The sequence below is a fragment of the Hemitrygon akajei genome, chromosome 22 (genome assembly GCF_048418815.1).
Source record: "Hemitrygon akajei chromosome 22, sHemAka1.3, whole genome shotgun sequence".
NCBI classification, from domain to species: domain Eukaryota; kingdom Metazoa; phylum Chordata; class Chondrichthyes; order Myliobatiformes; family Dasyatidae; genus Hemitrygon; species Hemitrygon akajei.
The window spans coordinates 24,113,183-24,129,777 of record NC_133145.1 but is presented as its reverse complement, the minus strand read 5'-3'; the positions used below and the strand labels follow the sequence as shown (position 1 = coordinate 24,129,777).

General features: G+C 38.6%; 1 protein-coding gene across 9 annotated transcripts in view; it reads left to right on the top strand.

Annotated features, from left to right (window-relative positions):
* map2k4a (mitogen-activated protein kinase kinase 4a) overlaps nt 1-13,067 on the top strand; it is a 140,210-nt gene extending 127,143 nt beyond the window's left edge. For all 9 annotated transcript variants that reach the window (XM_073025864.1, XM_073025863.1, XM_073025859.1 and 6 more), the window contains 2 exons: nt 6,248-6,293; nt 10,668-13,067. In XM_073025864.1, coding sequence (XP_072881965.1) covers nt 6,248-6,293; nt 10,668-10,781 — 160 coding nt within the window. In that variant the 3' untranslated portion in view covers nt 10,782-13,067. The remainder of the gene's footprint in view (nt 1-6,247; nt 6,294-10,667) is intronic.
* The last annotated feature ends 3,528 nt before the right edge of the window (nt 13,068-16,595 follow it).

Here is a 16,595-nt window from a genome sequence, read left to right as displayed (position 1 = left end):
TTTTGAGAAAAATGACCCAATGTTGCATGCATTTGTTGGGAAAGGTATGTGAACCTCTGGGGTAATGCCTTCTACAAAAGCTATTTGGAGTCAGGTGTTCCAATTAATGAGAAGAGATTAAGGTATGCGTTGTAGAGGTTAAAAAGATACACAAAGGCAAGTGGCTGACAGAGTCTGCTCTTCTCAAAGATCTGTTTATATGCACCATGTTTCGACAAAGCAACTTCCAGAGGATCGTAGAAGAAGAACTGTAGAGATGCATGAAGTAGGAAAAGGGCACAAAAGCATTTCTAAAGACCTGAGTGTTTATCAGTCCACAGTAAGAGAAATTGTCCAACAATGGAGGTTGCTACTCTCCCTACAAAGATCATCCTACAAAGCTCACAATAAGAGCACAACGTGCAATGCTGAAGGAGGTGAAAAAGAACCCAAGGGTAACTGCAAAAGACCTCCAGAAATCTCTAGAACTTGCAACAGTTCCACTATAAGAAAAACACTGAACAAGAATGGTGTTCCTGTACGGACACCACAGAGGAAACCACTGCTTTTGTTGCATGTCTCAAGTTTGCAAAAGACCACCTACAATGCTTCTGGGACAATGTTCTGTGGACAGATGAAACGAAAGTTGAACTTCTTGGCAGAAATGCACATTGGTATGTTTGGAGGGAAAAAGGGCACTGCACAGTAACACCAAAACCTCATCCCAACTGTGAAGCATGGTTGAAGGAGCATCGTAGTTTGGGGCTACTTTGCTGCTTTGCTGCTTCAGGGTGCATTGTTGAGGGAACAATGAATTCAAAATTGTATCAAGATGTTTTACAAGAGAATGTCAGGGTAGTAGTCCGTCACCTGAAGCTTAGTAGAAGTTGGGTAATGCAACAAGGCAATGATTCGAAAGACAAGAGTAAATCAACAACAGAATGGTTTAAAAAGAATAAAATTTGTGTTTTGGAATTGCTGAGTCACAGTCGTGAACTTAATACTAAAGAAATGTGGGAAGACCTGAAGCAAGCAGTTCATGCAGGAAGCACACCAACATCCCAGAGTTGAAGCAGTTTTGTAAGGAGGAATGCCTGAAATTCCTCCAAGCTAATATGCAGGGCTGATCAACGGATACCAGAAACCTGTGGTTGAAGTTATTGCTGTACAAGGGGGTCACACCAGTTACTGATAGCAAAAGTTCACATACTTTTTCCCAACAAGTACATGTAATATTAGATCCTTTTTCTCAATAAATAAATGAACTAGAATAATGTTTTTCTGTTACTCATTTGAGTTCACTTTATCTAGTTTTTGAATTTGCATGAAGATCTGATCACACTTTAAGTAATTTATACAGAAATAGAGAAAATTCTACAAGGTTCACAAACTTCATAGCACTGAAGAATATAGTGAAATGCATCAGTTATGTCAAGGACCAACACAGTCCAAGGATATACTAGGGGCAGCTACAGTGTTGCTTCAGTTGCCAACATAGCATGCCCACAACTTACTAACCATAACCTGTACATTTTTGGAATATGGGAGGAAACCAGACCACCCAGAGGCAACCCACACTGTCACTGGAAAACATGCAAGTTCTTTACAGATAGCAACAGGAATCGACCTGGATAAGCAGTAAAAGCTACTCTGGAACTTTGGGGCAAAAAAGTCATTAATTCTTGACTTAAATTGTGTCAGCAAAATACAGAAAGTTCTATTTTGTTCAGCTATGTATTTTTCAATTACATTTCTTTTGTTCTGTCAAACCACCTGTTCTGAACATTCTCTGCACTTCAGTTAACCCTGGAGATTATTATATGTGACATAGCTCAAAATGTGCACTGCAACTACAATCTTCCCTTTATCTTCATTCTTGTGTTGTGTACGCTGATCTTTTTTGTACCATAATCCAATTTTGAACCTTCAGTTCAGATGAGAACTGCTTGTTCTAATATTCCACTAAAAAAGCTAGCTTGTTTTATTTCTACCGAATGTAATTTACGAGATTACTGCAACTGCCATGTTGACATCTGACATTGTGAATAAAGCAAATAATCTAATGATAGTGAACAAAATGGTGAGTTAGGCACTGATGGCCTGCTTAAAACCAAGTGCATTATTTCTGTATTTACTTAAATATTTAATTGAAACTTGAAATATTTACCGTAGATTCCGGATTTTAAGCCGCTACTTTTTTCCCACATTTTGAACAGCTTTGAACTTTGCGGCCAATAATCCGGAGCGGCTAATGCAAAGTTTTTTTCATGCCGCCTCGTAAACATTTTGCCTCGTAACAGTAGACCAATAAAATTGATGAGTAGTTCACAGAGGTCCAATGAAATTGTACGATAAATCAAGCGCACTTTCACAATTAAATTATTGTAAATCAGTCATTTGTACTCACCCTCATCAACATGGAAAACACTCGAAGCATTGTGCTACCTACCCTCTTAGTTTTAACTATATTTGTTTTCTGTACTACATCGCGGGATGCTATGACGACACACCCGGTTTCGCGGCGTCTTGTGGGAAAATGCCGTTTGCGATGAAACGGGACGGAGGGGGTCGAGCGGCGGAGCGGCTTTGGATCTGAGCGAAATCTGCTTTTAAATGCCGTTTGCGATGAAACGGGACGGAGGGGGTCGAGCGGCGGAGCGGCTTTGGATCTGAGCGAAATCTGCTTTTAAATGCCGTTTGCGATGAAACGGAAAGGAGGGGGGAGCGGATTCCGCGAGCGGCTTTGGATCCGAGCGAACTCTGCTTTTAAATGCCGTTTGCGATGAAACGGAAAGGAGGGGGGAGCGGATTCCGCGAGCGGCTTTGGATCCGAGCGAAATCTGCTTTTAAGTTAAAGGTATCAATAACTTTTCCTGGTAGGCTGCAGTATATATATTTTTTACCAGTCGTTAGGAGATATTGGAATGTTGTTCAGTAAAGAAGTATACGCAACGTATATTTAAAAGTAGCCGCGTACGGGCACGGTTCGAAAAAAAGCATTTGCAATATGTATTTGTTTTTGTTACCATATGGATTTAATTAAAAGTTAAAAAAATCCTCACGTGTAATATCTTTCTGTGTAAATATCTCATATTACAACGTGGGACACCTGCGGCCTAAAATCCGGTGCGGCCTTTACATTTAAAAAAATGATTTTATTTCTAAAATTAGTGCCAGCGGCTAAAAATCAGGTGCGCTCTGTAGTCCGGAATCTACGGTAATTATTAACAATTCTTTACATTGTTCAGGTGGAGCAAGAAATAGTCAACTTTCTTAAACAAGAGGTATATTGAAGTTCTTTGAGTTGTAAAATAATCTTGGTTTGGAGTTTTAATTGTAGTGAGGTTGAGATGTAATACTTTGTTTTCCTCTTGGAATAGATTTGTACTCTTTAAACAAAAATCCCAACAAATTTCTTTGCAGACATTCCAATGTGCCTTGAGCTTTTAGCTTTTGTATTTGTTGCTCTTAATCCATCCAGTAAACGTAGGCATTGCAGTACCTACTTGTATTAGAGACCAAGGAGATGGTGGTGGACTTTAGGAGATCTAGGCCTCATATGGAGCCAGTGATCATTAATGGAGAATGTGTGGAGCAGGTTATGACCTACAAATATCTGGGAGTCCAGTTAGACGAGAAGCTAGACTGGACTGCCAACACAGATGCCTTGTGCAGGAAGGCACAGAGTCGACTGTACTTCCTTAGAAGGTTGGCGTCATTCAATGTCTGTAGTGAGATGTTGAAGATGTTCTATAGGTCAGTTGTGGAGAGCGCCCTCTTCTTTGTGGTGGCGTGTTGGGGAGGAAGCATTAAGAAGAGGGACGCCTCACGTCTTAATAAGCTGGTAAGGAAGGCGGGCTCTGTCGTGGGCAAAGTACTGGAGAGTTTTACATCGGTAGCTGAGCGAAGGGCGCTGAGTAGGCTACGGTCAATTATGGAAAACTCTGAACATCCTCTACATAGCACCATCCAGAGACAGAGAAGCAGTTTCAGCGACAGGTTACTATCGATGCAATGCTCCTCAGACAGGATGAAGAGGTCAATACTCCCCAATGCCATTAGGCTTTACAATTCAACCGCCAGGACCTAAGAACCTTTTAAAAGCTATTATTAATGCTTTTTGAGATAGTGATTTAGATGCATATCATATTTTTTACTGAGTTAAGTATTGTATGTAATTAGTTTTGCTACAACAAGTGTATGGGACATTGGAAAAAAAGTTGAATTTCCCCATGGGGATGAATAAAGTATCTATCTATCTATCTATCTATCTATCTATCTATCTATCTCTAAAGTGTGCAAAACATCATCTGGGGTTTGGATTCGTTGAGCAGTAATGAAAATATTCAGTTCAAGCTGATCTTATAAAGTGTATATTTCATTGCCAGTTTACTTTCAATGATTATCTGCAAAACTTGTTAAGGATTTTAATTTATTGATTTCTCTGATTCCTGGGAACATATTTTCAATCAAAGTACTTCAAGAATTCATTTGAAAAATAGTTCTTTGTCAGTGTTGAAGATAGTTTCTTTTAATTCTTTCATCTCTGGTCTGATCTTGCTTGCTTTTAGAAGAAAAAACCTTTTGGTGCTGTATGGTGCTTTTCTATAATCCATTCTTAAAAATCACCACTGACCAATCATACTTAATAAAGAGTTTATATTTTAGGAAAACCTTTTGTTTCTGTACTCTCAATTGTGTGTGTTTTCTTAGCATGAGACATTGTGGAGAAGAGTTGAGGTTCATATTAATTCAGCTTTTCTGAACAGCTGCCATTTTCAGCTGGTGTCTTCCTAATGTCTGAATAAAGAATTGCTGTCAATCTCATTGTACTATCCATTCCATTGTTTAAGGAAGATACAAAAAGTGGAAAGAAAAAGAAATCACCTTGTAATATTTTAGCTCTCTATGTAGGTTGCCCCAATAAGCGCAAATCAGTTTGATAAATTAGATGCACTGGTAAATGGATCATTCTTGGGTCTGAATTGCTGTGGCCCATACAGTAAAGGTGCTATCCCAGGGGTGGGCAAACTTTTTGACTTGTGGGCCACAAAGGGTTCTAAAATTTGACAGGGGGGCTGGACCAGGAGCAGATGGACGGAGTGTTTTGGTAATACACCTCATAAGAGAAAATAAAATATCATGGGATATGTAGAAAACATGTGCTTTAATTTCAATTGAAAATGAACAAATGCATTACAACAAAATATCTGTCTTTGAAGTCCCATGGTATTTAGCTATTTATTGAAATGACTTTTAAAACACTGAAAATTAAATGAATAAAATACAGCTTTTTTTAATAGTAACAGTTATTATTTTAAAGCACTGAAAATTCTGTTATCCTTCAAGATATTATCATCATCACTCTCCTCCTGACTGTCTTTATTTCAAAAACGGTAGGAGATGCAGGTCTACTTCTCCTGCTCCTTCTTATTCAATTGTCCCCTGTGCCAAAACTCAACAACGACCAGTGTCACTGACAGAACAGTGACAGCGCGCCAGTATGCGGAGCGCATTATTTGATCTGGAGCGCATTTTTTATTTTGAGAACGTACGTGCACCTGCGCACTACTCATGTCCATCACTTAACAGAAATGACATGTAACATGTAAGGCTTATTGAAAAAAATATTTTCAAATGCATTTTTTACATAACACAACGAAGAAACTTATTTTTAATTTCAGTGGGAACAGTGTTGTTGGTCTCCCTTTTTAGCCAGCGCATCAAAGTCTGGATTTAGTTTTGTTGTGGCGATTCTTAGGATGGATCTGAGGTGTTAACAAGTTTTATTAATATAATTTCATCAAATTCTGCGGGCCGGATTAAAAAGCTTAACGGGCCGCATATGGCCCGCGGGCCGTAGTTTGCCCATGCCTGTGCTATCCTAATAAAATAAAAAAACTGCTAAGTTCTGATGAAGGAAATAATATGTCCAGATTTGAATTTTGGGAGCATATCATATTCCTTAAACATACTACACTTATCTTCCAGTTCCTCGTAGCAACTTGTTTCTGGAATGCTGTCAAAGAATCCACTTTATTCCTCAGTACCTGTCAACATATTCTTGATCATGAGCATGGAGGATGGCTTACTTGACAAGTTTGCTAATCTTAAGAAGCAAAATTATTACCCGCAAAGGGGGAGGGAAGAATTTTCATGAAGGAGAGAGGAGGGAATCAGTTAAAACTCTCTATGCTACCGAGCTTCCATTTGAAGCTGAGTTACCGTTGTTCATCTGTATACTTAATTTATCTTCTACCTCTTTCAGCCTTACAAAGGATGAGTCCAAAAGGCCAAAGTATAAAGAGCTTCTGGTGAGTTCAGCTTGTTAATTCATAACTTTTGCCAAAACTTTACATTTGTTTTAACTGTATCTAATATTTTTATGTATTCTTTGCATGCATGTTTTTAAAATATTGAATGACCTCCACTGATAACAACAATGTTTGTAATTTTGTCTTTTTTAAAAATCTGATTTCAGGCTGTTGATGCCAACATTTATTTCATTTCATCTATATTGTTGCTGATTTAAGATTGTTAATACGGAAGCTATTTGCACATGGTCTCTGTCTCAATTCAGTCCTAATTGAAAAACAACACAACTCTTAGAGAAAGCATGTTGATAATGAATTAGAGAACCATTGCAGTAACCATAATCTCAGTTTTAATTCTAGAGATGAGACGTCTTGTGCAAAACCATCATTCTTTTGATGGCACATGAGAATCTTATTAAACCAAACTTACCAATTTTTATTTTCCCAGGAGATGCCCATTAAAATTCTCAGGAAGTAGTTATTTTATTTGGCTAATGACTAACTCACATTTATTATTAGTTTCTATGTTTAAAAGTCCTAAGATACTTCATGAGAGTGATCAGACACAATTTAACAAAGTATTGAGATGTTAGGTTTGAAGTTGTCACTTAATTTGAACTATTTGTAAGAAGCTAGCTGGCTGAATTAAGAGTGTTTAGTAAAATTTGAAGAGACAACATTATTCAGTTGGTAAGGTCATATAGCTGCACAGCATGGAACAGACCATTTGGTCAAATTTGTTCACACAGACCAGTGGATACCCTTCTGTATTAATCCCATCTCCCATCATTTGGTCTATCCCTTAAATGCCCAGGCTATTTAAGAGCTTACCTGGACACTTAAGTGCTGTTAGTGACCCAGTTTCAACCGTACTCTCAGGCAGTGGATTCCAGGTGCTTATCACTCTCTGGATCAAGTAAATCCCCTTTGTATTTCCTCTAAATCTCTTTCTCCATATTTTAAATCCGTGTCTTTAAACCCTAGCTACCTCTGATCCTTTGATATAGGCTTCCTTTCGTCTTATCTATACTCTTCATAATTTTATATACCTCAGACATGCCACTCTTTAGCTCCAGGGAAGAACAGATTTAGCTTCTCCAGTCCAACAAGGTGCTCCTTGCAAAATACTTTGTGGATAGCTTTTGAATGTCCTCTCCGGCACTATCATATTCTTCCTATAGCATGATGACCAGAACTGTAGGGAGGAGCCAAGCTGAGGTCTGATCAAATGTTTTTATTTTTAAGTCGTAGAATAACTTCCCTATGTCTGTATTCAGTGTTGTTACTAATGAAGGCCAGTATCCCATGTTCCTTCCTAACCATGTTAGCTGCAGGACCTCCATTACCACCTTCGAGGATCTACAGTATTTCAAAGACCATCAGATCCTCAGAACTCCCTCAAATCCACCTCATTAGTAGTCCCATAATGCATCACCTCTGTTATCTGAATTATGCTCCATCAGCCATTATTTTGCCCATTTCACCAATATGTCATTGTCTCTGCCTGAAGCTGTCTTCCACACAACTATCAACTTCACAGATCTCTATGTAATTTGCAGACTTACTGATTGTGCCTTTTACATCCACTGCAAAGTCTTTCATGTTCTATTACTAGTAAGAAGGGTCCCAGCATGGTTTCTTGTGGGACACCACTAGTCAGAGGCATCCAATCACAAAATCATCCTTGTATCTTTCTTTGCCAAGCCACTTTTCGATTCTGTGAGCTTGAACCATTGAGCCAGTCTCCCAGGTGGGACCTTGTCAAAGGCCTCAATCCCATCTCTAAATCAAAATCAATTGTCCTATCCTTATCAATATACTTTGTTAACTCTTCAACCTAAAGTTTGTCACTCAGGATTTGCCCTCATGAAAATCATATTGCAGCCATTCATTAGTCTCTGCCTGTCCAAGTGGTCATTAATCCTCTCCCTAATAATTTTTTTCCCAGTATCTATCTTACCACTGATGGGCTGACAGGTCTATAGTTTCCAGGCTTTTGCCTGCTGCCTTTCTTAAGGAGTCTACATGTGCTGACTTTTTGGGTTGCTACCACATCTGTTACCTTTTGACCAGCAGCATGTTTTCAGCAAGAGCCCCAACAATCTTTTCCCTTTATATCTCCTATGGCAGCCTGGAATAAATCCCATGCAGTCCAGTGCTGATGCACTTTAAAGCCTGATAAGATATTGAGTTATTTCATTTATAAAGTCCTCCACAAGACTTTCACTAACTTCACTGAATTCTGGTTCTTTTGTGTAGACCAGTGTAAAGAATGTATTTAAGACCTCTAAACCTTTTTAGATCCAAGCACATGAATGTGCCTGTTGTCCGTTATGGGCCCAACTTTTCCTCTGGTTGTTCTTTTGCCCTTAAACTTACAGAATGCCTTCAGATTTAATTAAGTTAAACTTGTCTGCTGTAATCTTTATGACCCATCTTAGCCTTTCAAATTTAAGCACCACCTTCCATTTTTTTTTATTACTTTGGGCCTCCCCGTCATTAGTTCACTGCCTCTTTTTATTTTGTTTATTAAACTCTCAATATTCCTCAACATACAGAGGTCCCTGTACTTGCTACCCCAACTTTTACTCTTATGAACTCTTGATGTTTCTCCATTATTTCCCACCATGCAAATTTAAACTTTCCTACAAGTAGATACCCACAATAACCCTTTGCCAAGTCAGCCATTATGTTAATAAAATTAGCTTCCACAAGTCCTTTAACCATTTCATCAATATCCTTTTCCAAATCACCTTATCCCAATTGAAACAAAAATTCATCAACCTTTTCTGTGCATTTTTGTGACTAGTTAATCATTGAAAGTCAGTGAGTTTAAAATATTTGTGCCTTTCACAAACCATGCATGAAGTGATGAATGTTTCTACAATTTTTACTTTTAGTAGTTATAGCAGAGGTGCATTTACCATATCTATATTCATTAGATTTTCTTTAATTATCTTGTGCATCATTTTGCTGAAAAATACTAATAGCCACAAATTCCAGAAAATTTTGCACAACCTTTTACAAATTGGTGCACATTCCACTTATTATGTGTGTAAAGCAAAATGCTCCTATTTGTAAGAGGCAGCATGCACAGAACTGTTAAACAGCTGCTGTTGCTGCTGTCTCATGACTCCAGTAATCCAGTTTCCGTAGCAACCTCTGCTATCTCTGTGAAGCTTGCATTTTGCTCCTGTGATGTTGTAGCTTCCCACATCCAAAAATATACAAATTAAGTTAATGTGCCATTATAAATTGTCCCTAATGTATACTTAAGTGACAATATCTTAAGGTAGTTGAGAGGAATGAGGCAAAATTAAATGGTATTTGTACAATTGTATCATTGGCTTGGACTCTATAACCATGTATTCCACTCAGAATCAATGGGGAGAGAATTTAATACATTCTATTTTGTTTACTTTTATAGATTACTATTTTGAATATTTTTCATACCAAAATCTCTAGCTTAGATTGAGAAAATAATGTATTCATTGAATAAATATTATAAAATTGCATTATAAAGCTGGACTACTGAGAGGCAAAGGGTGAATGCAAATTAAGGAACAGGAAGCAGTAATGGTTAGAGGACTTTTTCCATAGCAGAATAGTATAGATGATTCTATCATTAATCCCACACTCTGATCTCAAGGATTAGTACTTAGACCAAGACTCTTGTTCCTTATGTTAATGGTCCAAGCTTGAATATTGAAGACAAAGTCTGTGTTTGTGGAGGACTGGTAGGTGGGCAGACAGTAAAGGAAATTAGTCTGGTGACGTGAGCCATGTGAGGTGCTTGATTTTGGGGACAACAATGAAAGGCAGTATGACAGTATTTGTCATACTGTCAAGACATGAGCAAGTATTCTAAGGACTATGGGGAGAAAGGCAAGAGAGTGGTAGAACTGGGATGATTTTAAAAAATTGGCTAGACACCATGTGCTGAAGGGTTTTGTGCATTATCTTTTTATGATGATACTATTGATACTAATATTCTCAGTTGCAGCTCCTGGTTTGTATGAAATAGTCTCTTTAAGTTTCTTGCTGCATGCTGCTATAAATTTCATTCTGATCAATTTTATTTCAAGTCTTCTGATTTAGCATTTTAAGACTTCACTTTGGTAAAAGTGTTCTGAAACTCAAATATTAAACCATGCTCCAGTTCTTGCATTTGCTATCTGGACTATAGTTTTGCAAAGTTAATGGTTTGATGCTCAATGGAGAAATCTAGTACTAAAAGCTTTCATATATAAGTATTTATTTTGTATGCAAAATAGTAATGAAAGTTTGAGAGATCAAATCATGCACTTGCTGGTAATCTAATTTCTGGAGAGATGTGATGTATACATCCAAAATATGTTACTATTCTCATTTCAGAAACATTCTTTCATCTCGATGTATGAGGAGCGCAGGGTGGACGTGGCAAGTTATGTTAGCAAAATCTTGGATCAAATGCCCCCTACTCCTGTTTCCCCAATGTACGTTGATTAATTTTGCTGCTGAAAAGATGGCCTTAATATGGCTGAGAGAAATCAAGGTGTAAAGATTTGTTTTATGACACATTGCAGTGTTTCTATTTTTAACTTGCTCAAACAGTGCAATAAAAATTGGTTATTCCATTTTCCTTGTGTCTGCCCACAATTGTCCATTCGAAGCATCCTTCTCATTGTATCCAAGTCATCACAAGAATTTTACTGGACCTGAAGTATTTATTGCCTTTTTGGTATAAACATTGGAGGGTATTCACAAATCAGAAAATTGCTGGGACATTACTTAGCCACCGCTGGGAAGAGCCTGAAAAAAGGAGTTGACTCAATACAAATAAAAGAACAAATGCTGGCAGCATTATCACAGTACAATTTTGGAAAGACTGTCTTGGACTAGCTTTTCCCTCCATTGCATAGAATATTTTAGGCAGCACCCTCAAGGACTCTTAAGAGTTCTGCTTTGTCTTCAGTAAAAGGAAACCTCGACATGAACAGGATACTTCGAACAATATTCCAGTGCAGTCAAGCAAGTTTGAATTTTGCTCAACGAAGTGCAATAGATTTACTGATTTTAATTCTGTTGCTTTATAGTTAGTGTATATCATGGAGGAATGAATTCATCTGTATTTTACTGTTAATAAAGTTGAAATGATTTTTTTTTAAATAAGTGCAAAATTGAACAGCATGTCTTTCACCAAAAAAAGTGTGGACTGAGGTTTGCAATGAAAACAAAATTGATACAGGAAAGGTTTGATGCAAAAAAAGCTGACTTATTCCCCTAAAATCAAACTTTAATATGAGTTTGATGACATTCATTATCTATTAGCTGTAACCATTGGGAAAATTGGCCAACTCATCTGAGAAAAGTTGCTTAATTGACTATTAAAATCTACAGTAAAGACACTGGGCTATCATGTAACTTTGACCAGCATGCTTTGAGTAAAGCATGCTGGGGAAAAAAATAAGCTGGATTGAAGCAACAAATGTTTTCCTGTTTATCAGTCTGTAAATGTACACATTGATGTCTTAGGATTTTAGACTAAAGCAGGCTATATATGGATTATGCAGTGAGCACCTAGCAGTGATGTACTTAAATGTTGCCCACCGACAGCTCATACTGTGGCTCAACGTGCTATTTTTTAATGACAAATTATTTATGCAAAAATAAATGTATACCTGTGACTGCTGAAAACTTCGAGAAACAAAAAGTCCTCCAGGTTTATCAGTAGTATATTGACACCATTTGGCTATGTGTTTAATTATTGGTTGTACTTGTCTGATGAGGAAAATACAATTTAATGGTAAGAGAAATAAATTAAACTGTTTGGATGTTAGGTGCAGAGTCTTCCATTTAGTTTGACATCATTGTGATTACCCAGCTCCAGAGGGGCTGCAAGTCTGGAAGAATTTTATTGTTTCAGATAATTATAAAAAAGTTTTAATTTTAGCTACACATGAATCAGGACTTGCGCTATACAAGAAAGGGTTCCTTGTAAGATTCTATTTTTCATACCAACATCTGTGGAGAGAATGTTAGTTTTGTTTGAGGACAGGTGATAGCTTTTGTAATGGACAAGTAAACCCAATAAGCATCTCCTTTGTAAATCAAAATGTCACTGAAGTTTAAAAAAAATATGCAAAATTTGTGTTCCTCTATCCTCCTTTCATAATTTAAGACATGCTTCCCCTTCCCTCAACCTCCCATCTCAGTTCATTGTGTTCAATTCTACTGGTGGAGAAATTAACTTGATTTTTTCCAAAAAAGGTCAAGGGACTTTTCTTCAAACTTCTCGAGTGGAATGCCTGTAAAATTGGCAGTTTATACGTATATTAATCTTAGATTATAATCTATTAAGGGTGAGGAATATATTACAGTGTATCTTTAAAAAGGTGTATAATGGTCACAAACTGTGAAAATAGACTAAGAACTGTACATTGTGAACTTTGGTTAATTTCTCTTTCCTGTATCATAGAAAATGTATAAAAATATCAAAGCTGATGTGCAGGGATATCGCCTTACTTGTCTGTGAAAATGGAGCTCGCTGAGTAACATCACCATAGCGTTATTTTATAGAGCTCGTGGATATTTCTTATCCTGTATACTGGTTTGACTTCTTCCTATATTTAAAACATTATAAATGGAATCTTAAATATTCATATAATAGTTCTATACTCTTGCCTGCAGGTCAGTTGTAATAAAACTAGAACGTGACTGTGACCTTGTTCTTGTTTTGTAAGGTCTGAAACACACAATTGCAAAAATAAACTCCAAATTAAAATACTGGAAAAAGTGTACAACTTGATGTGCCTTAAGGACAGCATCTTTTATCGTAATCTAAGGTTTGTATATTGAGGAATTTGCAATCAACTTGGTTATTAAGTATGTTGTTCAATGCTGCTTAAATGTCAACATCTTCATTTCCATTGGGGTGAATAATGCAACAACCTGAGACTCCCATGCGAGAAAGAAAACTTGTGTGGCTTTAATACCTCTTTGCTGATGTGTTCTGTGGTGGCGAACAAACAGTTCAATTGCATTTGAGTCCTTGTGAAAGTTGCCTTTTGAAATAACTGTTGCTTAGCTTTACAGTGATTCTGAGTCAAATGAATAACTTTGAAAAAAGACCATTGTATATGCTCATTCTGAAATAGAAATGTGTTCTGACTGTGCTGTTGTGTAAATCTTTCCATGGCACCTACCCATGCAAGAACAGATTGGTAATAATGCAATTCTATTATCCTGCGCTCTAAATAACTTAACCTGTGTCAAGCATAAATTCAGTTGTATTATTTTCAATTTAGTATACCTTCATTGACTACACAATACTCTCTTCAACGTCGAGTGATTGCTTTGTAATCAAAAGCAAAATATTCTGTAAATATATATATATATTCAATGGATTAAACAACTATGGAGAGACAAATCATAATTTCTCTCAGATGCTGCCTTATCTAGTAAATATTTCCAGTAATTCTGTTTTGATTCCTAGGCTCCTATTTATTTTCCACTTTAAGATGAAAATAAGGAAAAACTGTAGACATAAGAAACCTAAAATAAAAACAAAATGCTGGAAAAATTCAGCAGGTCAGGCAGCATGTGAAGATGCAGGACAGGAGAGGAGTACTCTTGGACCCCAAAGAAGGTCAACTTTGTTGTTGCACAGATGCCACCTGACAGGCTGTGTTTCCACCGTTTCCTGTGCTTAATTTAGAGATTTTTGAACCATTATCACAAATTTCTTTTAATATGACTTGTTGTTTACCCCTTCATTACCACTGTTGTTCTTTTCAGCCTCTCTCCCTCCCCCAGCCAGCCACACTAGTCCTCCACATACCTGGTGTATCAACATTTTCATTTCTTTCCCTCTGAAAGTAAATGGGACAGATAGAAATGTAGAAAACATACAGTGCAATACAGGCCCTTTGGCCCACAAAGCTGTGCCAAACATGTCCCTACCTTAGAACTACCTAGGCTTTACCCATAGCCCTCTATTTTCTAAGCTCCATGTGCCCATCCAGGAGCTAGCAGCCTATTCAACACACTCGCCACTCTCTGCTTAAAAAACTTAACCCTGACATCTCCTCTGTACCTACTTCCAAGCACCTTAAACCTGTGTCCTCTTGTGGCAATCATTTCAGCCCTGGGGATAAAGCCTCTGACTATCCACACGATCAATGCCTCTCATCATCTTATACACCTCTATCAGGTCACCTGTTATCCTATTTCACTCCAAGGAGAAAATGCCAAGTTCACTCAACCTGTTTTCATAAGGCATGCTCCCCAATCCAGGCAACATCCTTGTAAATCTCTGTACCCTTTCTATGGTTTCCACATCCTTCCTATACTGAGGCAACCAGAATTGAGCATGGTACTCCCAGTGGGGTCTGACCAAGGTCCTATACAGCTGCAACATTACCCCTCAGCTCTTAGAGTCAATCCCACATTTGATGAAGGCCAATGCACCGTATGCCTTCTTAACCACAGAGTCAACCTGCTTAGCAGCTTTGAGTGTCCTATGGACTCGGACCCCAAGATCCCTCTGATCCTGCACACTGCCAAGAGTCTCACACATCTAGGTTGAACTGTATCTCCCACTTCTCAGCCCAGTTTTGCATCCTATCAATATCCCATTGTAACCTCTGACAGCCCTCCACACTATCCACAATACCCCCAACCTTTGTGTCATCAGCAAATTTATTACCCCATCTCTCCACTTCCTCATCCAGGTCATTTATAAAAATCACAGAGTAGGGGTCCCAGAACAGATCCCTGAGGCACACCACTGGTCACCAGCCTCCAGCCTCCATGCAGAATATGACCCGTCTGCAACCACTCTTTGCCTTCTGTGGGCAAGCCAGTTCTGGAACCACAAAGCAATGCCCCTTGGATCCCATGCCTCCTTACTTTCTCAATAAGCCTTGCATGGGGTACCTTATCAAGTGCCTTCCTAAAATCCACTAACACTACATCTACTACTCTTCCTTCTTCAATGTGCTCAGTCACATCCTCAAAAAATTCAATCAGGCTCATAAGGCATGGACCTGCCTTTTACAAAGCCTGCCTCTCAGGATCTTCTCCATCAGCTTACCAACCACTGAAGTAAGACTCACTGGCCTATAATTTCCTAGTCTATCCCTACTCCCTTTCTTGAATAAGGGAACAACATCCACAACCCTCCAATCCTCCTGCAAGTGATCCCTACAATCGCCAAGATCCTTTTTCCGTAGTGAATACAAAATGCAAAATATTCATTAAGTACCTCCGCTATTTCCTCCGGTTGCATACACACTTTTCCATTGTCACACTTGATTGGTCCCATTCTCTCACATCCTATTCTCTTGCTTTTCACATACTTGTAGAATGCCTTGGGGTGGGGTGGGGGGTTTCCTTAATCCTGTCCGCCAACACAACAACCCTGTTATTATTACACCTTTCCAGAATCTGTCTCCCCATCTGCTCCTCGATGTCCCTGTTACTATTGGATGGTCTATTTAAAAAAAAACACCCAGTACAGTTATTGACCCCTTTTTATTCCTAACTTCCACCCACAGAGACACTGTAGACAACCTCTCTATGACTTCTTCCTTTTCTGCTGCCGTGACACTATCTCTGATCAACAGTGCCACATCCCCACCTCTTTTGCCTCCCTCCATTAAGTTCATCCACTTTATTCATGATACTCCTTGCATTGAAATAGACATATCTCATACCATCGGACTGAGTGCGGCCTTTATCACCTGTCTATCCTCCCTTTTGCACTGTCCAAACTTTCTCTATTTGTGAGCCGATCTCCCTTTCCTCTGTCACTTCAATTGGGTTCCCACCCCACCCCCAGCATTTCTAGTTTAAATTTTCCCCAGTAGCCTTAGCAAACCCTCCCGCAAGGATCCCCCTCAGATTCAAGTGCAACCCGTCCTTTTTGTACAGGTCACACCTGCCCCGGAAGTGGTCCCAATGATTCAGAAATTTCAATCCCTGCCCCCTGCTCCAATCCCTCAGCCACACATTTATCCTCCACCTCATTCTGTTCCTATACTCACTGTCACTAGTCACAGGCAGTAATCCCGAGATTACTACCTTTGAGGTCCTGCTTGTCAACTTCTTTCCTAACTCCCTGTAGTCTTTTTTTCAGGACCTCCACCCTTTTCCTGCCTATGTCGTTGGTACCAAGTTGTACCACGACCTCTGGCTGTTCTCCTTCCCAGTTCAAGATATCGTGGACCTGATCGGAAACATCTTGGTCTCTGGCACCTGGGAGACAAATTACCATCCTCGTTTCTTTCCTGCGTCCACAGAATTGTCTATCTGACCCCTTAA